The sequence below is a fragment of the Amphibalanus amphitrite genome, unplaced genomic scaffold (genome assembly GCF_019059575.1).
Source record: "Amphibalanus amphitrite isolate SeventyFive unplaced genomic scaffold, NRLGWU_Aamphi_draft 000277F_arrow, whole genome shotgun sequence".
In the NCBI taxonomy this organism is placed as follows: Eukaryota; Metazoa; Arthropoda; class Thecostraca; order Balanomorpha; family Balanidae; genus Amphibalanus; species Amphibalanus amphitrite.
In genome coordinates, this window is record NW_024881772.1 from 642,181 (window position 1) to 667,663 (window position 25,483).

Consider the following 25,483-nt stretch of genomic DNA (forward strand, 5'->3'; position numbering starts at 1 on the left):
GAGAGGAAAAACTAAAAAGTAGCATTAAAATGGAATTATTGTACTGGGACATATTGTTTATAGCAAAAAGAGTTATTCCACACCAGTAACGTTTATATACCTAAGTGGTAGCTTTCGAAGGCTACTGCCTTCTTCGTCAGCCATATAGGTATATGTTCTAACACAACAAGACAATACACATTTGAAAAATACAATCTCATTTTCACGCGGAAATAGTTAAAGTGCTCGCCTGGTTGGAATGATGCAAATACCAAGATGCCTATAAGAAACAAGTAGGTTGGATGTTTTGATTAAAACCCTGGTGACGTCACTGACATTTCTTATTTGGAGAATTTCGCCTATAAGGAAAGTACGAAAATTTGCATACGAAAATTTCTATTTTATAAGCAAAAATTAAATCTTTCAATTTCATTATGAAACTTATATAATTTAATTATTACAAAACTTGAAATCCTTCGAGTGTTTGTCCCAACCCCCTGCTATACCTTTGGTCACGTGACTGAAATGATCAACTTTGCGTTTTGCAATGTTAGGACTTAAACAGAAGTAATAAATGTTAGAAGTGTATTATTTATGATGTTTTAGGCAGAAATCGTGTAAATATATCCTTAAATTATATATAATCTGTTGAAAAGAAGTCACGTGATGCTACCAGATTGTGCTCGGACAGCATCTTCTTTAACTCCGATTTTGAGTACTTTGTACCTCCATAGAGGCCTAATAACGGACGTTTTCAGTTATAAAATGAAGCACTGAATCTAATAAGGGCAAAATCTAATTATTTGTTGCCCTTCAGGCTGGGCTATCCAGGTATGAACTTTGGCCAGTTTGTGTGTAAAGCCTATGGTGAAGGGAAAACTTCACGCCCAGCTGACGTCACAGATCTCGGCTACCAAATCGTGTCCGGTGGGGGTCGGCAAACACACAATAACACTTACACATATCGTTAAACAATGATATATAAGCCTCAAAGTACGGCTCTCCAGTACAACAGTGGTTGGTTTTGCTTTTTAGGCTATATCTGGTCTTATATCAAGTGCATATGCATAAGTATTAACCCGATTTGTGCGTATGCACATTTGCCACGATACTGTGAAATTGCATCGTCGTAAGACAAATACTTTCTGAGATATTTAGCAAAAGCCTCATTTTCTGCCGTTTGGGGCATTCTGGCCGCAGCCGCAGTCTTCCTGGGATCGCCTATGACATCCGTGGTGTCACCTACCGAGACGGACGCGGAAACACAGAATCATGAATCAATCGAGCGCGTAGTAAACGGAGCATGAAAGGGAGACTCAGCAGCGGCTATCCGGGTGGCCGGCGCGTGGCGCGCCCTCAGGCACCAGCTGACCCTTCGGACCGCGTGGGGTCAGAGGTCGCGCTCGGGTAGTCTCGGCTCTGGGTCTTAGCGCTGTGAAGCCAGGAAGGGAGGGGAGGATAGCGCTAGCCCGACTGACTTGTAGCTCGGCTGATGTGTGTGGAGCGGAAGGCGAGCACAGAACGGGATGGTGGATAGTGCGTATAGCGGACCGGATGCATTACCTTCACAACCTGTGATATATGTAATATTTTAAATCTTATGACACAAAGCCCTATTTTCAGGCCAGACCAGGTCACTGGCCGACATAAGTTAGACTTAGCAAGATCTTAAAATGCCGCAGCTTTGCAAGCCTCCTATACTAGAGGATCATTTACAAGGAAATAATTCTTACAGGATTTAGTAGGTATCTAAGGTCTCAAAACCTTTAATTCTTGTATTTTCCTTAAAGGCAGAGCCTATTTTAAGGGAATTTGACTGGGGGGGGGGCAACCTGGAAAATTGTCTTAAATAATCCATCCATTAACCCTCGCCCGTATTGGTGTTTTCCAGCTGCGAATGTATACGGGGGGGGGGGGTCCGTTGGACCCTCCCCCCTTGCCGTTTGGCCCCTGACCGAGCTAGAGCTTCGCGGAAAAAACGACCGTGTTGCCCGTGATGAAAAGAAGCCGATGATACCCAACTTTAAGATCCTAGGTTATCGGTTGACCTTCCAGGTCAGGTCAACGACCCAAAAGTCCGGAAAATCGGGACCTGATAGCGTCGTAAAGGGTGGCTGCTATGTTTTTTTTTGTGCTGATCACGAATATCATGCTAGTTATGATCATAGATGATGTCTTCATGCATTTAGGCCAGGTCGGGTCAGGTCAGGTCAGGTCAACCAGCAAGGGTTTTGCCGGGTATTCCTAGTAGGTGTCAACCGCCTCTGAGGGCTGTTCACGGGCCCTGAATCAGAATCAGAATCAGAATATATTTCATAACGAATCCATCGAATATGGTTTTTCATCGTCACACGTCAAAGGTTGAAAACATGCGAGGTAAAATACATTCAGGCCAATACAATACACCGCGATACTTGATCAGGTCAGCCATACAGTTCTCTGAGTAGGTAGCGTCTCAGGGTGGATTTGAAGTGGCGAGTGTTTGTGTCGAATGGCAGCTGGTTGTACTGCTGGACAGCACCGTAGCTGAGACGCCTGCGACCCGACTCAGAGTGTATCCTCGGTAGCGTGCGCTGAGAGGAGCCTCTCGTCTGATACACGTGGTCTCTACTGGGGCCGATGCACATAGCGATGCATTCGGGACTACCGGTCGTGATGGCAGCATGGGTGAGACACAGTCGGTGATACGTGACAAGGCCACGCGCGTCTAACCAGTTCAGGTCACGGAGAACGTCCGCTACATGGTCGTGCTTACGCCGGCCGCTAACCACTCTGGCACCAAAGTTTAGGAGCTTCTGTACTCTATGTAGCTGCGTTGCATTACATGTACCGTAAACCGAGATGCAGTATCTAATGATTGATGTCACAAGAGCCTGCACGATCGTCACGACAGCACTTTTCGGAACTACATGTTTGGCATGCATCATACCAAGAAGAATACCCGTGCACTTTGATGTTACATGGTCCACATGCGACTGGAAGCTCAGATAATTGTCCATGATGACACCCAAGTTCTTCACTACTCTAGAGTCGGGTATGGTGGTTCCTAGGAAGTCTAGTGCCACTGGCGGTAAACCTCTCAGCATAGCAGGTGTACCGAGCACAAGTGCCTGGGTTTTGGACGCGTTTAGTTTCATCCCGTTTGAACAAAACCAGTCGTACACATTGACAAGGGCCTGCTCCATGCGGACAATTAAAGCAGGCAGCTCACTTTTCTTGCCGCTGACAAGCAACTGTGTGTCGTCCGCGTATTGTACCACTCGGACCCCGTCGGGCACAAACAAACTGAGCTCGTTCGTGAAGATGGTGTACAAGACACAGCTGAGCGAGCCGCCCTGGAAGACCCCGATGGAGTTGGGCTTAGCAGCGGAACACATGGGAGTGCCGTCACCACCGATCACTTGCACTTGCTGAGTGTGGCCGCGCAAATAGTCTCCGAACCACTCTGTGTCTACACCATACAGCGCCAGCTTATCGAGTAGTCTGGCGTGCGGTACCACATCGAAGCACTTCGATAGGTCAAGTAGCACGAGCACAGATATCTCGCGACAGTCCATAGCGCAGAGGACGTGTTCGGTGATGACGCTGAGAGCGGTCTCCGTGCTGTGACCCTTCCGGTATCCGTGCTGGGCGCTGGAGAGCAGCTTGTTGGTCTCCAGGTACTGAGTGAGCTGGAGCTGCACTACTCTCTCAGTAATCTTCATCACTCCCGGCAGAATCGAGATTGGGCGGGTGTTGGCTGGAGCTGAAGGTCCTTTCCCCTTCGGGATTGGCGTGACAAGCGCGTGTTTCCACGCCGCCGGCACCTGACAGGTCACCAGGCTCGTGTTGATCATGTCGAGCAGAATCTGTCCAGTACCCCAGAAGTATCTCCTGAACATGTCGACACTGATCCCGTCAAGTCCGGTTGCTCTAGACGGCTTCATGGACCACAGGACCAGACACAGCGTGTCAAGATCGATGGGCTGTGGCCGGAACCCACTTGTCGTCACTCGTGGCAGGCGGACGGGCACCGGTGCAGCAGGTCTCGGGACGCTGGCGGCAGTGGCAGGGCCAATGCTGACATAATAGTCGTTGAGTGCATCAGGGGTAGCACTGGGCACGGCAGTTTCCTTCTTACTGCCAATGATAGGCCGCAGCACGCGCCAGACGCTGCCCGGCCCCGCCTTGTCCAGTTCGCGCTGATAGTGGGCAGTCTGGTCTCGCCGTATCGCTCCGCGGCACTGGCGGTTCAGCTCCTTGTAGCGGTCGCGCTGTCCGCCTGCCTGGAGCGCCTGTCTCCGCTCGGCTAGCAGCTGGCGGGTGTCAGCCGTCAGGGGCGGCGCGCCGGGTGGCGACAGCCGCACTCGGGTGACCGGGGCCACCCCGTCGAGCTGCGAGAGGAATATCGCGCGAAATTCCTCCCACTTGTCGGCAGGTCGCTCGCGCAAGAGCACAGGACTCCAGTCCGCTTCGGAGAGCTGCAGATTAAGCTGCTCAGAGTCGACTTTCTGCAGGCATCTCCGCTGGACAGTCGGTCGGGACGGTCGCCCCGCTCCACCGCAGCGCAGCATCAGCCGTGTGAAGTCGTGCGGGGTGCCGTACTGGCAGCGGGTCACCCCAGCACGTGTCACCAGGTCGGGCCGGCTGGTTGCGATGACGTCAAGTAGTGAGTTGGCTGGTCGGTAAGTCGGGTGCTCGGTGTTGGCGATCCGCAGGCCGTACGTGGTCAGCAGGCGAGTCAGCCGGTGGCCGGGCGAGTCAGCAGCAGGCTTCAGCAGGCAGCAGTTCAGGTCACCGGCTAACACCAGTGTAGCGCCGGGGTGACTCGCAACCATATGCTGCACCTGACCTTCTAAGTCCTCTAGGTCTGACGTCACTTGGGCTGCTGAATTCCGCGGCACACGGTACACGCTTGCGAACAAAATACCACGGTGGTTTCCTACGAACACTTTGGCCCACAGTATCTCGATATTAGAGTTCGGCACTCCGGTCACTGGCGTAGGTAAAACCTCCACTTTGTGCGTTTCACGGACCAACAGAGCTACACCACCGCGGCCGCTGGCTAGACCGCGACCGTCCTGTCGGTCACTCCTATACAGCCGGTAGCCACTGACCGTCAGGAGACGGTTCGGAACGTTAGGGGACAGCCAGGTTTCACATAGGACAAGCACATCAAAACCATACACGTCACATATGTCAGTGCGCAAGTCGGGTAGCTTAGGTTTAAGTGATTGAACGTTGAGCTGCCCCACCATCACAGAGCTTGCGATGTAGTCACCGTTTCGGTGCCAGGTCACTCCTCCCCTCCTCCGCCGCGGTCGAGTCCTCTTCTGTCCTCCCCTCCGACCCCGCCTCCGCGCCCGTGCTGGGACGGGAGTGGCAGCCGGGCAGTACGTAGGTGAGCCGGGCGCACCTGTGTGCGGTCGGACCGCACACAGCCTCCAAGCTCCGCCCACTGCGTCCCTACGTCAGCCTTCCGTCACCGCACACAGCGATCGCTGTGGCCGGTCGGGACTGGCCACAGCGGACCGTCCACCGCACGCAGCCGTGACGTCAGAGCCGCCTACTCATCCCCTACCCCCACGCCTGCTGGACGCACCGCACACACCGCACCCAGCAGTGTGCGGTGCCCGTGAACACCCCTCTGACAGCTTCGTAACATGTTACGAAGGCACCAAAGCTACTTCGTAAACGGTCAAATGGTTACTAAATTCGAATTCAGCTCCAAAAGCTTGCCTAGAAACATATAAAACTTGAAAATGTGAACCGAGGTCATGAAAGATAAATGACCTGACCTGACCTTCCGGTGACCTTGACACCCACCCTAATGCATGGGAGCAACATCATATCCCATGTTTGAACGTTTGAAACCACGAAAAGACTGCAAACGCGCGGCTAATGCGAGGCGACATACGCCGAATCGCGATCCCGGCCAAGCATGGTGCCATGGTGCTAGGCCGCCGCGCCGGTGCATCTGAAAGAACTGTGGTGGCCCTGACAAGCCTGAAGTTCCAACGAGAGGCCCGTGGTGCCCCTGACAGGCCCATGATGCTCTTGCGAGGCCGGTGGTGTCCCTGCTAGGCCGGTGGTGCCTCTGCTAGGCCGCTGGTGCCCCTGGGCCCTGACAGGACTGTGGTGCTCCTGACAAGCCTGGAGTGTCCCCGACAGGCACGTGGTGCCACTAACAGGCCCAAGGTGTCCCCGCGAGGCCGATGGTGCCCCTGCCAGGCATGTGGTGTCCCTGCTAGGCCTCTGGTGCCCCTGACAGGCCTGCGGTGCCCCTGAAAGGACTGTGGTGTCCCTTGGCCCTGACAAGCCTGAGGTGCCCCCCGACAGGCCCGTGGTGTCGCTGACAGGTCCGTGGTGCCCTTGCTAGGCCTATGGTGCCTCTGGCAGGCCTGTGGTGCCCCTGGCGGGCCTTTGGTGGTACCACTGACAGGCTCAAGATGGTACCCCTGCGAGGCCGGTGGGGCCCCTGGCAGGTCTGTGGTGCCCCTGGCAGACCTATGGTGCTCTTGCTAGGCCGATGGTGCTCCTGACAGGCCTGTGGTGCCCCTGACAAACTTGTGGTGCCCCCCTCCCACAGGCCCGTGGTGCCCCTGACAGGCCCAAGGTGCCCCTGCGAGGTCAGTGGGGCCCCTGGCAGACCTATGGTGCTCTTGCTAGGTCGATGGTGCTCCCAACAGGCCTGTGGTGCCCCTGGCAGGCCTGTGGTATCCCCGGGCCCCAAGGGGGCGGGGGTTCATGACCCATATGACCCACCCTTGGATCCACCACTGGTCATTACTTGCAGACTGACTCATTTGACATCCATTGCAAAACAAGTCACAGTAGTATGTTTGTCACCCTGTTCCTTTATGCCCATTTTTATAGTGGGCAAATCTCGATTACTGGGGGGGGGGCAATTCTGTTGAGTGCGGGGGCATTTGCCCCCCCCCCCCAGTTAACATGCTAAAATAGGCCCTGCTTAACCCGGCAGTTGCTGGGGTATTTCGCCACCCAACGTTTGCTGGGGGGGGGGCGTTAAACGCCCCCCGCCGATAACTCGAGAACCAATAGGCGCAGCGAAACGCACGAGGCGGCAAACAAAAGAACGCGACGAGACGCTTCATATGAGTACTTTAAAGTTGAATTTTGAGGTCACAGGTCGGGTCAAGGTCAGGTCAAACACCTGAAATGGGGCTTTCAGTAGCATAGACTTCAGGACTTCGCAATGGGCGCCTCTCGTCATAAACTCTGTCAAAACGGTGCACAATCCATCATATAAGGCCTACAAGAGTATCAGCTCTATGTAGGGGTCAGTCAAGCATAGGTCAGGGTCAAGGTCAGGTCAACCGGGTAGGCTCATATCCCCGAAAATCAAAACTGATATTCGCAGCCTGTGACACATGTTTTATAGGTAATTTGGGGCGTAGAACACGATGGTGACATTCATTTTATCATATGTGTACGTGTTTGGCTCAAAAAGTTCAATTTAAGAAATGCATGTATCATGCATGTGAAGTAGTCACGAGAAATTGCCGAGATTCAGTTCAAGATTTTGGAAAATACGGAACGATAATCAATAATCGAAGATAGCCATTTGATTGTTCATGGTATTGGCAGTCTAATGGCGTTTACGGCATGTCTGTATGTCTATTCTGTGATTTCATATGATTTTTTTAACATATGCCGTTTTTGGTCGAAAACTCAGAAATCATGACGTCACTAAAACCTCGATATCTCAAAAATTTCCCAACCGATTTTTTTTTTAAACTTTGTCACAATCAACTTCGATCAATTCCCTAAAGGTACCTAAAATTTGGCGCGCCTGCGGCCGCCGTTTTTATGCTATGGCCCGGCGAAAAAAAGTGGGGGCGTTTAACGCCCCCCCCCCCCCAGCAACTCGCGGGTTAAAGGTCAACTGAGATCAGGTCGATCACGTAACCTCAACGTTATAAGTCAATGGGGAAATAAGGGAACTGTAATTTTGGCTCCGGGAATATTTGCCGAATCAAAAGATATTCATTAGGGCGTAAATCGACAAATTTGGTGACCTAAGTGGGTTCGACCTGCCCTTGACCGAAGGTGAGCAATCTTAGTTGACCCCAACTAAACAAAAAGTATCTCATACGGCGGTCTAAGCATGACGAACACGATGATACCAAAATTGGGACGCTGCAACCATTTTTCATCCCAACCTTGGAGCACTTCACCTGACCTCAGAGGTCCCCGGTTGACTTAAGACCTTAAATTCGAGTACCAGTTGAGTGCGTCAGTTTTTCTTCAGGAGTGCTCTATCTAGTATAGATGCATTTTGTATAAGCTTGGTTCTTAGATCCAAACAAAGAAATATAGTGAATGAAATCTGCAGCAAGAAAAGCATAGATAATAAGGTAATTCATATCAACACATCCGCTCGTATTAATGCTTCCTTTTACCAGACGGGGGGGGGGGGGGCGAGTGCGACCTCCTCGTCTTTTCGCGCCTAATAAAGCTAGAGCGTTGCGGAAAAAACGAGCATGTGCATCGCTTTGAAACGCAGTGACTGGTACCCGAGTTGAAGATCTCAGATAATCCGATGACTGTGGGGTCTAACTAAGGGTGCGTTCTTTGAACAGATTTCACGTGAAATTTCACGAAATTTCACAAAAAAAAAAAAAAACTTTTTTTAGCGATTGTTTCCGCTGTTACTAACCAGCAAACTGGTGTTGAAATATTAACCGGTAGGTATTCCTACAAGCTGTATGCACACCAGAGACTTCTATAAAAACTCCATCTGCCTCTCATCACTTAAGATGCATCATGTGACAATTACCGACAATACAAGCAACGCTAAGTTCATTGCATGTTTCACAAATCTGGGCATATTACATTTATGAAGCCTCTGCGACAATTGCGCCGTGAAATTCCCGGACTGTCGGCAAATAACGCATCAGCTGACTGAGCCGTGAAATTTCACGTGAAATTTCCGTGCAAAGAACGCACCCTAAATAGCCTCACCATAAATGGTCGCAGAGTCGCGATTTTGGCAGCCGTGAGGCCGTCATGCCCAGGCGTGTCGAACTGTTAACGTTTTGGTTGATGGAGGTCAATTTGAGGTGTCGACCTCAGGTCAAGATCAGGGCAGAACCATTCAGGTCACGAAGCTGGTCTCAGGAAGTAATACCGAATATCAGTCGATTCGGTAGATCTTTTGAAGTCCACTGGTGGCTTACCGACTGGAGACTCGCTAGCTCAAATTGACCGGGAGTTATTGGTGGAAGCCTCTTATATCATAATCATAATCATAATCATGTATTTCGGAAAACATCCATCGGGTGGGTTTTCAGTTATCCACGTCATACAAGTACCCAACATAATTCCTACAATATATCACACAAAAGAAGGACATGTACCCGACTAAAATCCTTAAAATGGTTAAAATACCTACAAGGTCTCAAGCGAGATCACTAGATCAACCGGCACCGGTCACCTGCCTCTTGAAAGAAGCGTAGGTGGCGGAGCTCCTCACACATCGTGGAAGCTCATTCCACGCCCTTACGGCTCGGGCGTAGAACGACCGTCTGGCGAATTCGGTGCGCGTGCGCGGCACCTCGAGTTGGCCGTCGACAGTGGCCCTCGTCTCACGTGCAGCTACATCGGAACGACTGGTAATCCGTGTGCGTAACACCTCCGAGGCCCTGGTATCGTGTAACAGTCGGTACATGACACAGCTGTCGTGCTCAGTTACCATCTGCTCGATCCGTTTCCACCCTAGCTCTCGCAGCGTTTCCGTGACATGTTCTCGGTATCCTAGGCCGGTTACAACGCGAGCGCCAAAGTTGATGCACTTCTGCAGTCTGCGTTTCTGTGTGACGGAACAGCTTCCCCACACAGAGCTACAGTACCGCAGGTGGGGAAACACCAGCGTCTCCACCAGCAGCTGCCTCGTCTCTCGAGGTATACGGCGCTGCATTCTCGCGAGACCAATCAGAATCGAGTAGCATCGCTTGACAACCGCCGTTACATGCTGCTCCCACGACAGACACGAGTCAAGAGTCACACCCAGAATCTTGGACGATCGTACAGAGTTAATAGAAGAGCTGCCAAATTTCACTGTGAAGTCACCGGTGACAATTTTTCGAGCTGATTTGAGAAGAAGCATGTCGGTTTTCGTAGGGTTGACCTTAAGCCTATTTTGGGTGAACCACCGCAAGGCGACAGACAGCATGTTCTCCACGCGACACTTCAGCAGAGGTAAGTTCTCCGACAGGTCGGTGTCCAAGAACTGTACATCATCGGCGTACATGACAAGCTTGCCGTACGGCACGTGCTGCGGCAGGTCGTTGGTGAACAGGAGGAACAGTACGGGGCCCAGGATCGACCCCTGTACCACCCCGTGCGTCACCGGTAGTGTCTCGCCTGTTCCTCCTCACCGTCTGACAGCGACCAGAGAGCCACGCGCGAAACCAACGCTCGTCCACCCCATACCATCCCAGCTTCTCCAGGAGACGGCCATGCTCGACGCTGTCAAATGCCTTGGATGTGTCTGCCGTCACCAATGACGTCACGCGTCCATTGTCCACGTTATCGACGGCGAACGTGACAGCATCGAGCAGGGCCGCCTCCGTGGAGAGTCCGGGGCGGAAGCCATACTGTTGGTGGCACAGAATGTTATGGCTCACGAGGTAATCAGTGAGCTGCGTGCATACAACACGCTCACAGAGCTTAGAAACGACAGGCAGTATTGACACAGGTCGGTAGTTGCTCGGCACATCCACGTCACCACCCTTATGCAGAGGAACAACTACAGCGGTCTGCCATGCCAGTGGCAGCTCACAGCGCGTGATGCAGCTGTTCACAACATGCAGTATGTGCGGTCCGGTAACACTAAAAGTCATTCGGAGCATCGCGATGGTTATGCCGTCAGCTCCGCTGGCCTTTGACGCCCCCATTCTCTGAAGCGCTGCCGATAGCTCCGGCAGCGTGGCCGGCCGCGGGCTGCCACGCTTATGACGTTAGTGACGTCGTAAAAGACGTCACACATGGTAAACGATGCAAAAGTGAATATAGGACTTTACAATTATTGTAAAATATCACGACCCAATGCGTTTGAGGTAGTTTTATATTACCTATTCCCGGCGTCAAAGAAACCGTTCCTATATCCCCTTACCCGTTGACTTCAAATCGTTATGTCGCGTGACCGACCTGACGTCAGACGACCCTTAGAAACAAATCGGAGATATATACAAGCTATATGCTTATTTCGTGTGAGGCCATGGGCCTCGCACAAAATGGCTTTATCGGGCGGCCCGCTGCGCGGGATTGTGCTATGACGTCACGCGCCCGACCTCGCGGGTCGGAGCGCGGCAGACTGCCTACTCGGTGACCGGTCACAGTGGTGGACGGAGCGCGCGCATCCGGACGGAGCGCGCGCATCCGGACGGAGCGCGCGCATCGGAGCAGGACGACCTCGCGTCCGACGAGCCAAGGTGAGAGCCAGAGTGGTGTTTTAATGGCTTGAAGCAATTACCGGCTCATCATAGCGCAGGGAAATAATTTGTGCGCGACACGCGGTATTTTTTAATAGATATTCCTGTTCGGTCAATTTTTCGTCCCTCCTAGGTCACCCAAGCTTTCAATCAACCAAATTTTGTGCATGCCGTGGCCATGGCTAGCCCATACATACAGCAGGCATTTCATCGTTAGCTGTTTTCCCATGACCACGGATATATGGCTGTCAGAATAGCGGGGTACGGATTAATATCATGAGTTTTTTTCCACCGCCTCGAATGGTATTACATAGCGTAACTGTAAACGAAAAGTTTCGATTTCCTAATATCAGGTTTATTTTGCCATAGTTTTAATGCAGTTTCATGAAATGCTGCTGTGTGCTGGTATCAGCTCAAGCTACAGAGCTGCTAATCCAATTCACACTCCATGGTTTAAGTGATATATTGTTTTCACAAACGGTGCATGGTCCATGGACCATGCGCACTTCCCGCCAGACGCCCAGGCTGTTTGCCCTCGGGCGCATCGGCTGATAGCCACCGCCCAGACATCGCCGGAGGGCCCAGCCGGCCCAGGCCCAGCGGTGGGCCGGCGGCTGGTGTGGGGCGGGTGGCGCAGAGTCCAGGCGGTTAGGCCACAGCGTGCCCATATCCAATGAATGTTTAAGCAATTGCGATGCTATTAGCAATAATTTTAAAGTAATAGGTAATCTTGATAATTGTTAATATGTGATAATGATACCCATATATACCTACCAGACATATTCATTATATGAATTGAAGTACGATACCTAATATCGGTGGCAATTCTCTGCCGATAGTAGCTTCGCTTTTACGGTAATGTCTTTGAGATTTTACCATGACCGTTGTTCAATAACTGTGCCGTCTGGACTTAGTTTATATCCAGGCAGGTGGGTGCGTCACTTCCCCTATAATGCCTGTGGGATTTTAACCCTCGCATGTGTAGGGGGGGGGTCGGATGGACCCCCCCATGGTTTTTCGCGAATAACTCGCGTAAAAAGCGGCCGATCGCGACGAAACTTTCAGTACCCTCGCATTGATCAATTTTACACCTACCCTGAAAATTTCATGACCCTGACCCCAATGACCTTTGACCTGTGACCTCTTTTCCGAGACCATGTTTGGCCGGAATCGCGATTCCGCGTATGTCGGCTCGCATTAGCCGCGCGTTTGCAAGCTTTTCGTGGTTTCAAACGTTCAAACATGTGATTTGATGTTGCTCCCATGCATTAGGGTGGGTGTCAAGGTCACCTGAAGGTCAGGTCAGGTCATTGACCTTTGGTGACCTCGGTTCACTTTTTCGAGTTTTACATGTTTCTAGGCTAGTTTTTGGAGCTGAATTCGAATTTAGCAACCATTTGAACATTTACGAAGTAGTTTTGGTGACTTCGTAACATGTTACGAAGCTGTCAGAGGCGGTTGACACGTAATACTAATACCCGTCACGACGCCTACTGGTTGACCTGACCTGACCTGACCCGACCTGGTCTAAATGCTTAAAGACATCATCTGTGATCAAAACTAACACGATATTCGTGATCAGCACCCCGAAAAACCCCTTAGCAGCCACACTTTACGACTTTCTAACAGGTCCCGATTTTCCCGACCTTGGGTCATTGACCTGACCTGGAAGGTCAACCAATGACCTAGGACCTTAAAATTGGGTATCATCGGCTTCCTCTCGTCACGGGCAACATGCTCGTTTTTTCCGCGAAGCTCTAGCTCGATCAGGGGCCAAACGGCAAGGGGGGTCCAACCGACCCCCCCCCCTACACATTAGAAGCTGGAAAACGCCGCACACATGCGAGGGTTAACCAGACTGTTGTTCGCTATGATAGTGTCGTCGGTCTGGCATTGTCTGTACTGACCGGTATTTCACTTCTACGGTAATGGTCGGGGATTTTGCCCAGACTGTTGTTCACGATAATAGTGTCGTCTGGCATTGGTATATCCCAACTGGCCCTTCACCTCTCCGATGATGGTATTACAGTTTACCCAGACTGTTGTTCACTATACTAGTGTTGTCTGGCATTGGTCTGTAATGACCGGTGTTTCACTTCTACGGTTATGGCCGGGGATTTTGCCCAGACTGGTGTTCACGATAATAGTGTCGTCTGGCATTGGTATATCCCACTGGCCCTTCACCTCTCCGATGATGGTATTACATTTTATCCAGACTGTTGTTCACTATACTAGTGTCGTCTGGCATTTGTACGTACCGAGTGTGCTTCCCTTATACGGGGGGTTGGCTGGTGCTTTGCTTTTACCCGGACTGTTGTACACTAAGATAGTGTCGTCTGTGGTTGTGCGCCCAGTCGGTATTCACCGTCGCGACGAGGTCTGCGACACCCAGTTGCTCACTCCGGTTTTAATATCGGTGGCACCTCACCCAGGCTGGCGGTGCCCACATTGGTGATACCGCTTATTTCAATGATCCGATCTTTGCGGCCAAGTATTAACGTAAACATTTTTCCTTACAACAATGCTATTTTCAGGAGCATGCTACTGGTACTCGGCGACAGTTATGCGCACTGGGCGCGATATCGGTGCGACCTGGACTCTGACGTCCAGGCCATTGGCTGGAGAGGTGCGCGGCTTAGCAACGAGGACTTTCGACGCTGGGCGATCAGAACAAGGCAGCCTTCGGATGTCCTGGTCATTGTCGGAGGCAATGATGTGGCCAGCCCACAGTTCAGCCCTAGGCTTCTCAGCCTGTATTTCGAGGAGCTGGTCCTCGGCATAGCTGCCGCCGGTGCTGAGACGGTGCATATCCTGCCCATACCTCCGCGGGTGGCAGCGCGTGCCGGCAGTGTGTCCGCGTCGATTTATCGACGGCGGCGGCGGATTCTTAACCAGGTCCTACGACGGCTGTTCCGCAGGCCAGTGGCGGCGCCCCAATTCAAGATGTGTACCCTCCCGATGGCTGACTCCTTCTTAGGCAGGGATGGTGTCCACCCCTCACCAGCAGGCTGGAGGCAGCTCCAGCAGCTGTTTAACAGCATCGCTGCTGCCTAAACTGCGCGGCCCATGGGGCGTTCAGGTTTTTATTTTGTTCCCGCCGAGTAGGAGAGGTGTTTATCGTTACAATGTGATATGTGTGTAGGTAGGTGTGTTGTGGGTGGATGGTTGTGCTAATACAGGCCCCATGGAGCCCCAACCGCTAAACGTGTGTTTTCGTTTCTTTTCATGCGGATCGGGAGATGCCGAGGACGGCAGCACGTACCAGGGCGGCGTCCTCCGCAGCGAGGGAGGCGGCTGGCGCCAGCCTGGTTCGTCGTCGGACGCACAGTGCGGCAGGCGGGGGAAGTTCGCTGCACACGGCGCTCTCGGCCGGTCGCCGCGCAGCGATCAGCACGCCAGCGCGGCGCCGCCCGTCTGCTGCCGCCTCAGCCGGCCGCCGCTCGGCGGCCGGCGACCCTCCTAGACGCGAACCAGCCGCCGAGCCCGGCTGCTCGGGTACCTCCACCGCACCGCCAACCCTCACCATCGACGCCGGGCAGCTGCGTGAGATCGTCAGACAAGTGGTGCAAGAGTCGCTGCCAGGAGCTGCCCCTGCTGGAGCCAACTCTGTTTCGCTGGACGACACGTCGGGGGCACTGGACCCTGGCGCGCCCATCGATACAGGAGTGGATATGGGGACAGGTACAGTGGGCTTCAATGGTGATAGTGTCTCACTTGTTGCGGCGGTGGCGGCCTCCATCAGGCAAAAAATAATAGATCATAAGTTCGTAGAGCTAGGCAGCATGCTAGACTCTCAGGAAAACGCCCAAGGTGAGCTGGGAAACAAGTTTCAGCTCATCAACGGGATCCTCCGTGCCGAGCCTCGCGCCCGGCGCACTATCAGCTCGTTTGGAGCGTGGTGTGCGGCTTTTATAAGGTTTGCAGCCGTATACCTTGACGCGCATCCCGCCGATGCCCTGGGGCTCATGAAACACATGCAACAGGTGAGCCAGCTGGCGACACCAGGGCTGGGGTTTGCATGGCGGGAATTTGACCAAAGCTTCCGCCAAGCTCGCGAGGTCGACCCGGCGGGGCATCGATGGGGGGAGACAGCTCCAGCCTCGCAGATGTGGCTTCAGGCCATAGCCCGCGGCATGGGTGGAGCGGCCAGAGGCCAGCCGCCACACAACAGGGCGTCTGCTTCAGACAATTTTCGCTACTGCTTTGCCTTTAACGGCATCAGGGGCTGTCGCAACCGGAACTGCCGGTTCCGGCATGTGTGCCGAACGTGTCAGGGACAGCATTCCGTCCTCAGGTGCTCAAAACGCCCTGGACAAGCACACGCACGTGCGGAGCCCGGCGCCACGAAGTAAGCTGAATGCTTCGGTCACGAAACGCAGTTTCAGCCCAGCAGTACCACCAGACATTCTTGAGCAGCTTCTGTCGGGCTACGATGCTGAACTAAAATCTTACCTTGTTACCGGCTTTAAAAATGGTTTTTCGATTGGCAGTGAAGAGCTTGTCCCCGGTGTGGTAGCTCGCAATCTGCCCTCGTGCAGCGCTGCCCCAACCGTGGTCGATAGGTACATCGCAGCGGAGCTATCAGCCGGTAGGGTGGCCGGACCGTTCTCAGCGCTGGGGAGCGGCGTGGTCAGGGTTTCACCCATCGGACTTGTGCCCAAAAGGTCTCCAGGTGAATATCGAGTAATCCACCACCTGTCCTTCCCCGCCGGGGACTCTGTGAATGATCACATCTCGGCAGCCTATAAGTGTGTTCAATATGGCTCCCTTGACGATGCCCTGGATATTCTCACAACTTGTGACTCTCCTTTTTTGGCAAAAACCGACATTGTCAACGCATTTAGACTAGTTCCGATTGCGGACTCCGATACTGCATTTCTCGGGTTCCAATGGCGTGGTCGTATCTACAAAGACTGCGCACTTCCCATGGGATGCGCGAGTAGCTCTCAGATTTTTCAATGCATTAGCGATAGCCTGGTATGGATAGCGCAGAACAGATTTGGGGCTGGTCACATTATTTCGGTCCTTGATGATTTTTTGTTCATCGGTAACTCGCACGCAGCATGTGCTGCTTCTCTGGATGGATTCATTGCTATGTGCCAGCAGCTACATATACCTCTGCACCCGCACAAGACAGTGCGACCCTGCCGGTCCTTGACCTTCCTCGGTGTCGAGGTCGACGTGGCCTCCAACGAACTGCGTCTTCCGCAGGACAAGCTACTGAGGGCTCGTGCTGCTGTCTCCGATCTGCTGCAACGCAGGAAGGCTACACTGCGCGAGGTGCAGTCCTGTGTCGGCCTGCTGCAGTTTGCCTGCCTGGTAGTGCCGCTGGGACGGCCTTTCTTGCGTCGCATGTTTGATCTCTGCCGCGGGGCTCGCCGGCCATTCCACAGGGTCACGATCACCAAAGCTGCCCGTCTTGATTTGCGGGCATGGCTGACGTTTCTGTCTGAGTTCAATGGGCGCTCCCTGCTGGACCGACGTCGCTGGCTCAGTGATCCTGCGCTTCTGCTGGAGACAGACGCGGCAGGGACAATTGGGCTGGGAGCCATCTGTGGCAATCGCTGGCTCGTGGGCCGCTGGCCTGATTGGCTACAGGACGCCGACATTGGCGTCAAAGAATTAGTGGCAGTAGTGGTCCCGGTCCATGTTTGGTCAGATTCTCTAAAGCACAAATGCATTTTGGTTCGGTCTGATAATAGTAGCGTGGTTACAGCACTGAATACCCAATCGTCACGTTCAGTTCAGAGTATGGTGTGGCTCCGTCACCTGTTTGTCACTGCCGTCACGCATGATATCCTGATTCGTGCTGAACATGTTGCCGGACGGCGGAACGATGCGCCTGACGCGCTGTCCCGTGGGTGCACACAGGTGTTCCGGAGATTGCGACCGCATGCCGACGACAGTGCCACGACATGGGACTGGCAGGACTTCGCAATGCTGCGACAGTAACTACACTGGCAAATGCAGCCCTCGCTACGACCACGCTCCGGGCATATGAGGGTACGTGGCGCGCAGTTGGGCAATTCCTCCGACGGCCGTATCCTGCTCGGCTGCTGCCCATCACTGTTTCGGAGGTGGCCGACTTTCTGGCTGACAGGTTTCACGGCGGCTGCGGCTCTGCAGCGCTCGCTGCTCACTGCTCAGCAATTGCTTATGCCCATCGCATTAGGGGTCTGGCCGACCCGACGTCAGACTTCCGCGTGCGCAAGATGCTGGCGGGCGCTCGGCGCTTGCGCCCCAGCTGCGATCTCCGCGCGGCGCTAGCGCTCACGGAGCTCCGGGGCCTGTGCGAAGCACTCAACACGCTCCCTGTTCATCCCATAGAAAGAGCAGCGCTACGAGCAGCATTTCCCCTCGCGTTTTTTTGCCATGCTTAGGCCAGGCGAGGTGTCCGTTGGTGGAAATCCATCGCACACCATTAAGCGCAGGAACGTGCAAATCCAGGGCGATCGTATGACCGTCACCATTCCAACGTCGAAAACTTCGTACGTACCATTCGACGTTGTTCTGCAGGCACGCCCAGACGTCGTGGCATGCCCAGTCAGAGCGATGTTTGAATATCTGCAGCTGCGCCCGGCTGGAGCCTCCAGCGATTGTTTATTTTTGTCCAGCTGCCAGCGTCCGCTGACATCACGACGCATGTCCGTTTTGCTCAAACGTGCCGGCCACCTCGCTGGTATCCCCAACAACAAGCTGGGGGGGGGGCACTGTTTTCGGATAGGAGGTGCGTCTCATGCCGCGCAACAGGGCATGTCTGAGATGCAGCTCCGGGAAGCAGGCCGGTGGCGGTCCTCTGCCATTAATAACTACCTTCGACGGCCGACTTCCTTACTCGCCATTAGCATGGGTGACCGCCAGTAGATTGGCTAGCAGGGCTACTATGATGGCGAGCTATTTCGAAGTTTCGTTTTTTTTTCGGCTGTGCGGCGCGGCAACACCGCCGACGGGCAGAGCTCTCGACACGGCTGCTGACAGTATTCCAGCAGCCGCGGAGTTTCTTCTCCCGACTCGGGGTGCTTTCCGACACGTCGCAATGCCAGCCTGTAACAGGTGTGATTCCCCTTTTCCGCATATAGCAGCGTGCTTTGTGTTCATATATTTGTCAGCGTTTTCGACGCAGGTGCTGCGATTTATTTTGTGCTCCTTCGGTGTTTCGGTGTGGGGGGTTGGGCGTTGCACCTTGTTTCGTGCTCCGTGCCGTGCCAGCAAGTGACACGTCACGCCTTTATTGGCCCACACGTTGATATCGATACAAAAGGCGACCCACAACATATCGATATAGGCGACTCAACATATCGATACATCTCCCCCCAAAAAAGCAAAACGGTACAACAGACAGACTACGACCTACTCGTACAGGGGATCACGAACGCGACCCGTACAGCCGGCCGCTGCGGGTCCTGCTCGGACTCGCCGCTGCGGAAGGACAGGGCTCCGGCGTCTGACCCGGCGGAGAGATAGCCGGCCGCGGCATCGAGACAGTCGGGCTCGGCCGCACTGAAACACCAACAGGCACGCCCGGCGACGGCCGCACCGACAAGGGCACCGGGAGGTCCGACGAGCCCGTGGGAGGCTCGATCCCCGGTGACAGGCGCAGGGCGCCTCGATTGCGCCTCACTGTATGACGATTGTTATCTACCACATAACTTCGTCGCCCGATCCGCTCACGCACTGTCACTCGCTCGCTCCAGTCCGGTTCGATCCTTGTTCGCATTCGCACTACATCCCCAGGCCGCAACGGCGGCAAGTCGCGAGCTCCGTGATGCTTGTTGAAGCTCCTTCGTTGAAGCTCCTTCCTCTCGCCATCTCTCCTCCTCGCGGCGTCGAGTGTAGAGTCCTGACACTCGACGACCCGCGGACGCGGAAGCCGAGTCTGGATCTCGCGTCCAAAGAGCAGACGAGCAGGCGACTGGCCTGTCGCCTCCACCGGCGTAGCGCGGTAGTTGAGCAGCGCCAGATGCGGGTCCCGCTGGCGGAGGAGCCACTTAGCCGTCCTTACGGCGCGCTCAGCGGCGCCGTTCGAAGACGGCGTGTGAGGGTCGGTTATCCGATGCCGGAAACCGTACTCGGTGGACAGGTTCTGGAACACATGTGACGTGAACTGAGTTCCACCATCGGATGTTACCATGTCGGGGATTCCATGGCGGGCGAATAGCGTTTTGAGTCGTTCTACTACCGCCGAACTCGTGAGACGGGGAAGACGTTGAATCTCAAGGTATCTGCTGAGCACATCCACTGTAATCAGGTAATCGTGACCGCTGTGATGACAGATGTCACAGGCAATGTGACTCCACACAGACACTGGGACGGGAGTCGGTATGAGTGTCTCACGATGCTGTTGTGGACTGTTTATCTGACAAAACTGACACTGGCTGACATGTCTCTTCAGATCCTCAGAGATCCCGGGCCACCAGACTGATTGGTCAGCTCGTTGTCGGCATTTGGATAGACCAAAGTGGCCATCATTGTGCAACTTATTCAAAATCTCTGACCTGATACTCGAAGGGATGACGAGACGGTTGCGGTACAGGAGCAGAGGGCCTGACGACAGGTGCACCACACTCAGGTCATGCCGGACGCTGAAGTAGTCCTGCAGGGCCCTTGGACCCTCCATCCAGCCATGAAGAGTCTGCTGGGTGACACGACACATGTCATCATCCCTCTCCTGCAGCACCCGAATCTCCTCCAGGCGGTGATCACTCACGGGCAGGCTGCCGATCACGCCGGACACGTAATCGCTGACGTCATTCTGCAAGACAGTGGCGAGATTGTCGGTCTCTTTGCAGGGATGCCGGGATAGGTAATCTGGTACAACATGCTGCTTTCCAGGCACATAGGTGGCGACTGGATTGTACCTTGTCAAACGCATCAAAAGTCTCTGGCATCGAACAGGTGTGTCGACTAGGCTCTTTGAGTTGATCAACGGAATCAACGGTTTATGATCTAACTCTCAAGTCGAAACTGTGGTAGACCAGACAGTAGCATGTGCATTCGTTCACACGTCCAGACAGCAGCCAATAACTCTTTTTCAATTTGAGCATATCGTTGCTCGCATGGGGTCAGCGTTCTGCTACAAAACGCAACGGGTCTCAGCTGGGAGTCGGGTTGTCGCTGCAACACACAGCCACCGATGCCATAGCTGCTCGCATCAGCACTCACAATGGTCTCTCTGGTTGGGTCATAGAAAGCTAACACAGGAGCACCAGTTAGCATCTGCTTTACTTCGTCAAGAGCCTTTTGCTGAACATGGGACCACACCCAGGCTACATCCTTTTTCAACAAGTCGTTTAGGGGTTTCAGCTTGCTTTGAATCTGGGGCACAAACTTACCCAGATAGTTGACGGTTCCAAGTAGGCTCCTCAGTTCCTGCTCGTTCTGTGGCGCCTGCAGTTCCCTCACTGCTGCGAGCTTGGCAGGATCCGGTTCCACTCCTCTGCTGCTGATCTTCTGGCCCAAGAAGATGATGCTGTCCTTCTTGAACTCGCACTTCGCTTTGTTCAGCTTCAGCCCGGATGACTCGATCCGCTGGAGAACTGCCTGCAGACGCTCGTCGTGCGTCACACTGTCACCGTACACAACAATGTCATCCATGTATATCAGTACACCATCGAGACCAGCCAGCATTTCCTGCATTTTTTTCTGAAAACATTCAGGCGCCAGGTTTATCCCCATTGGAAGCCGCTGGAATGCCTTCCTGCCAAATGGGGTGAGGAAAGTGGTCAGTAGCTGTGACTCCCTGTCCAGTGGGAGCTGGTAGAACCCCGAGCTGGCATCCAGCTTGCTGTAGATGCTCGAACCTGCAAGTTCAGCTGTCAATTGTTCCACGGTGGGGATAGGGTGGATCTCTCTCTTCACACACTTGTTCAGGTTCTTGTAATCGACCGTGATGCGGACTGAACCACCACCCTTGGGAACGGGCACCATAGGTGCACACCAGTCAGTGGGTTCTGAGACTGACCTGATGATTCCAGCATCTTCCATTCTCTCCAGTTCCTGTTTCACCGACTTCAGCAGTGGGAATGGCACATTACGAGCAGTATGCACAGCAGAGGGTACGGCATCATCAACAAGCCTGATTTTGATTGGTGATGTGTTCATCAAACCAGTTGGACCAAACACATTCTGAGACAGTCTCACCTCTCCAGTGAATTCAATCACTCCGAGCCTCTCTCCAGTGGAGCGTGACAACAGATTCTGAGAAGTGTCCAGAACATAGAAATGTTCATTCTCAAGGCTCACCTGCTTGTACTTGATGGTTGCACTGAATACTCCCAGGACATCAAGGGCACCACCAACACTGGTCAGCTGTCTTGAGGTGGGCAGCAGGTCTGGCTTCTGCACCATCTGCTCATACTGCTGGAGAGACATGACGTTAACATCTGCACCAGAGTCCACTTTGAAACTGACTTGGCTTTGACCAACCTCAACAGAAACTGTCCAGTCCTTGCTCTTGTGCCCTTCAACCACCCCAAGAAAATAACCTTCCTCCTGGTCCTCATCATGTTCAGTATCTGGGGCACATTGGACACTCTGAACTCTATGGCTTGAACCCGAGCAAACATTTGCAAAGTGGTCCCTGCCACCACACTTGAAACAGGTTTTCCCCAGGGCTGGACATTGCTGCGGACTGGTATGCCTCCTCCTTCCACAATACCTGCATGTTGTGGAGAGTACTGATCCTCTGCCTGCTCGTCCACGACCTGATCTTGGTCTGGACGAGGCTGGATCTGGCTGGCTCTGGCTTCGTCCAACAGCTGGTCCAGGCTGGCTTGGGCGTCTTGCTTGATGTGGTGCTGGCTTGTATCTCGCTCTGCTTTCAATCCTGTTCACATTGTCTGTGGTACTCGGGTCATGCACGAGTTCATGATTACGAAGCATCTGCACCACAACTTCAAGAGTCACATCTGAATCCAGAGCTCGTAACTGAATCTGCTTGGACATATTTTTATCTTTCATTCCTGCTATCAGACGGTCTCTGATCCTTTCATTTTTGTCAGCAAACTGGCAGTGTTCGGCAAGGCAATGCACTGCTCTAATGTAGCTTTCGTTCGACTCGGAAGCGCCTTGTGTTCTAATCTCAAAAGCATGCCTCTCAGCAATCACATTTCTCTTTGGGGTAAAGTACCCATCAAAACAGCGCACAGCAGCTTCAAAATTGTTGTGAGGGAAAGCTGCTATGCTCAAAATAATATGTTCAGCCTCTGGCCCCATTGCATAAACAAGTGCACTGACCTGGGTTTCCTCCTCATCGAGATTTAGCTTTGACGCCTGGCGATATCGTCTGAAGCGGTCGCGCCACAGAGGCCAATGCTCTGGTGAAGTAAAATCAAACTGTTCTGGTGGGGTAAATCCAGACATCACTGCTTGATGTTGTCTTGCTTCTTCTCGCTTTCTTACACTTCTTCAAGTTGCTTTTACCCCACCAAAAATAAGAAATCAAAACCACAAGTTCACCACAGGCTGCGCCATGTTTCGTGCTCCGTGCCGTGCCAGCAAGTGACACGTCACGCCTTTATTGGCCCACACGTTGATATCGATACAAAAGGCGACCCACAACATATCGATATAGGCGACTCAACATATCGATACACACCTCACCAACGTCGGATCACGTATCTGTAAAAATGTGACGTGTGTACCAGAAAATACAGTCCCGTTTCCACATACCAGCTTTTATTGTTATGGAAGCAGCGAGTCGCAGGATAAATGCTTATTTCGTTTGAGGCCATGGGCCTCGCACAAAATGGCTTTATCGGGCGGCCCGCTGCGCGGGATTGTGCTATGAGGTCACGCGCCCGACCTCGCGGGTCGGAGCGCGGCAGACTGCCTATTCGGTGACCGGTCACAGTGGTGGACGGAGCGCGCGCATCCCCACCGCCACCCCTGCTGCCTCCTACGTATTATCTGTGCGTGAGAAAATCGGTGAAAATGGTACTGTACATGGTATGACTCGTGACTCGTGAATGCTGTTTAAAAACCCGGTTTAGGAATGTATGTGTACCTATTTTGTTTTCATTGATAGCTGTTCACTACACCTTGTCTGGAAGGTTGACATAAGTCTTATGGACTGTATTTTGGGCGTTGCACCTCACCAACGTCGGATCACGTATCTGTAAAAATGTGACGTGTGTACCAGAAAATACAGTCCCGTTTCCACATACCAGCTTTTATTGTTATGGAAGCAGCGAGTCGCAGGATAAATATGATTACAAGCTTTTACGACTAGACATCTTAATTCAAGGTAGGTACGTTTTTCGGCTACTAGTCGTTTATTGTTTTCGTTTCGAATTTTCGACCTTCGCATCGAGGTCGTTGTCAAGAAACATTTAACAATGACAATGACATGCATCGTGAACACGTTTGAAAAATAGTACGGTCATCATATCTAAAAACGTATTTTTTTAAAACGTATTTTTCAAACGTGTTCACGATGCATGTCATTGTCATTGTTATATGTTTCTTGACAACGACCTCGATGCAAAGGTTGAAAATTCGAAACGAAAACAATAAACGACTAGTAGCCGAAAAACGTACCTACTTTGAATATATACAAGCAGTTAGGCCTCTGGAAGATGCGAAGTCCTGTGAGTTTTACTCTCCTGTGAAAACTCATCTGGCACCGAGAGCAGTTGTGACATTTTATGACCCTGCAGAGATTCACTTTTGGAGTCAAAGGTCAGTAACCTGACATGATGAAAATGCAGTTGGTGTCATAAGATACGGCTTGAATTAACCCACGCCCCGTTGGGGCCTGCCGAGCAACGCGCCTTGTTGGGGGGGGGGAATTTGCCCCCCCCCCCTAAGATCTCGAGAACCACGCAACATAGCGACAAGCCGCAAACGGTGTCGGATAGTCCCAACAAGGAACTACCTTGTGACCCTGTGGTGGTGTGATGCCGCCATGAGTTTGCATCCCTACTGGCGGCCCACTATGCCCCGGGCTATATGTGTGCGCCGGCCGCCGGTCAGCCGCTGACGGGGCGCGTGAGTCGGAGCCGGACAGAGGTCGCGTGCGTTTGGCTGGTGTCCAATACAGACGATCACCGACTGCCTGGCGTCTCAACATGGCGCAGCCGGCAGGGTCGTGAAAACCTGGCCATAACACGAGTGTACAGTCCACAGCAGAAGTAATGTGGGGTTTCAGTCATGGGTATGTTCTGCTTCTGAAGCTTAGGAACGATTAGCCAGACTACAATGAAACTTTGAATGTAGCGTATATGTATCGTCACCCTTGCAGCTGCAACTTTAGCTATTGGCATCTTCTTTTCGATCACTCCGCATTAAACAATCGCCAGTCAAAGCCAACCGTTGAAATTGGTAAAACCCTACATTACTTTAGCGGTGGGCTATACAAGAAGCAAGAATGACGGAGCGGGAAGACGGCGTCGTTAGCGCGCCGGTCGTGCCGCGCAGTGCTCCGGCGCCCTGGGCTGGCCGAGTTCGAGCACCTGACAGTTTGGACCTCTCAACAGACCGCGGTGAGTCGTTCCATGTGTGGAGAGAGGCCTGGGATGATAACGTTCTTCTGACGGGCCTCATAGACGCACCGTCTAGCATTCAGCTCGCGGCATTGAAAAACTCTATGACGCCGGAGAGCAGACGCGTGCTGAGGAACCTCGAGCTAACTGACGCCCAACGAGCGGACCCAGGAGCCGTCCTGACCGCTCTGGAGCGTTTCGCGGTCGGACAAGTGAACGAGGTCATCGAGAGAAAGAAATTCAACGAAAGGTTTCAGGCTGAAGGGGAGGTCTTTGATGATTTTCTCACTTCCCTTCGCGAATTATCCCGTGCTTGCAATTTTTGCCATGCGTGTAACGATTCGCTGATAAGGGATAGAATTGTCATGGGTCGGAGATCCGCAGAGACTGTCAAGTGTCTCTGTTCCGTCCAGGGCTTGTCTCTGGCTCATGCAATCGCTGTTTGCAGGGCGGACGAGGCGGCTTCCCGAGACGCGGCGGAGCTGCGCTCCAGCGGGGGCGCCCAGGCTTCCGCGCACCGCGTGGATGCCGCCGAGCGCGGCCGCAGCGCCTCGCGGCGGTGCCGCAACAACAGCTGGTGTGGTGCAT

General features: G+C 53.1%; 2 protein-coding genes across 8 annotated transcripts; both read right to left on the reverse strand.

Moving 5' to 3' along the window:
• Window positions 1-1,335: 1,335 nt before the first annotated feature.
• Window positions 1,336-19,545, reverse strand: LOC122387217. Its single transcript, XM_043377167.1, has 5 exons — window positions 19,484-19,545; window positions 18,800-18,914; window positions 10,359-10,577; window positions 3,191-4,730; window positions 1,336-1,352 (listed from the first exon to the last, which is right to left on the reverse strand). The coding sequence occupies exons 1-5, from the start codon at window positions 19,543-19,545 to the stop codon at window positions 1,336-1,338; spliced, it is 1,953 nt and encodes a 650-aa protein (XP_043233102.1).
• On the reverse strand, window positions 18,777-23,569 carry LOC122387221 (uncharacterized protein K02A2.6-like). Of its 7 annotated transcripts, none has more exons than XM_043377173.1 (4): window positions 21,657-22,992; window positions 20,747-20,954; window positions 19,910-20,046; window positions 18,777-19,497 (listed from the first exon to the last, which is right to left on the reverse strand). In XM_043377173.1, exons 1-3 carry the CDS (start codon window positions 22,773-22,775, stop codon window positions 19,985-19,987), a joined length of 1,389 nt encoding a protein of 462 aa, XP_043233108.1. In that variant the 5' UTR covers window positions 22,776-22,992; the 3' UTR covers window positions 18,777-19,497; window positions 19,910-19,984. The 7 variants fall into 7 exon arrangements, with proteins under 7 accessions (XP_043233108.1, XP_043233107.1, XP_043233109.1 ...); XM_043377172.1 differs by having other exon boundaries at window positions 20,747-22,239; window positions 22,650-22,976; XM_043377174.1 differs by having other exon boundaries at window positions 20,747-22,252; window positions 22,650-22,976.
• Between the last annotated feature and the right edge of the window lie 1,914 nt (window positions 23,570-25,483).

Bases quoted from the DNA above. Each gene is read 5' to 3' on its own strand.
- LOC122387217 (XM_043377167.1), bottom strand. From the start codon at position 19,545: ATGGTAACATCCGATGGTGGAACTCAGTTCACGTCACATGTGTTCCAG. The intron at 18,915-19,483 runs GTACGGTTTCCG...TTGGTGTTTCAG, and splicing joins TTCCAGAACCTGTCCACCGA to TGCGGCCGAGCCCGACTGTC. The intron at 4,731-10,358 runs GTGAGGAGGAAC...TGCCTGCTGAAG, and splicing joins TCTCTGGTCGCTGTCAGACG to CCTGCTGCTGACTCGCCCGG.
- LOC122387221 (XM_043377170.1), bottom strand. From the start codon at position 22,775: ATGTCTGGATTTACCCCACCAGAACAGTTTGATTTTACTTCACCAGAG. The intron at 20,047-20,746 runs GTAAGTTTGTGC...GTCACCCAGCAG, and splicing joins TGGAACCGTCAACTATCTGG to ACTCTTCATGGCTGGATGGA.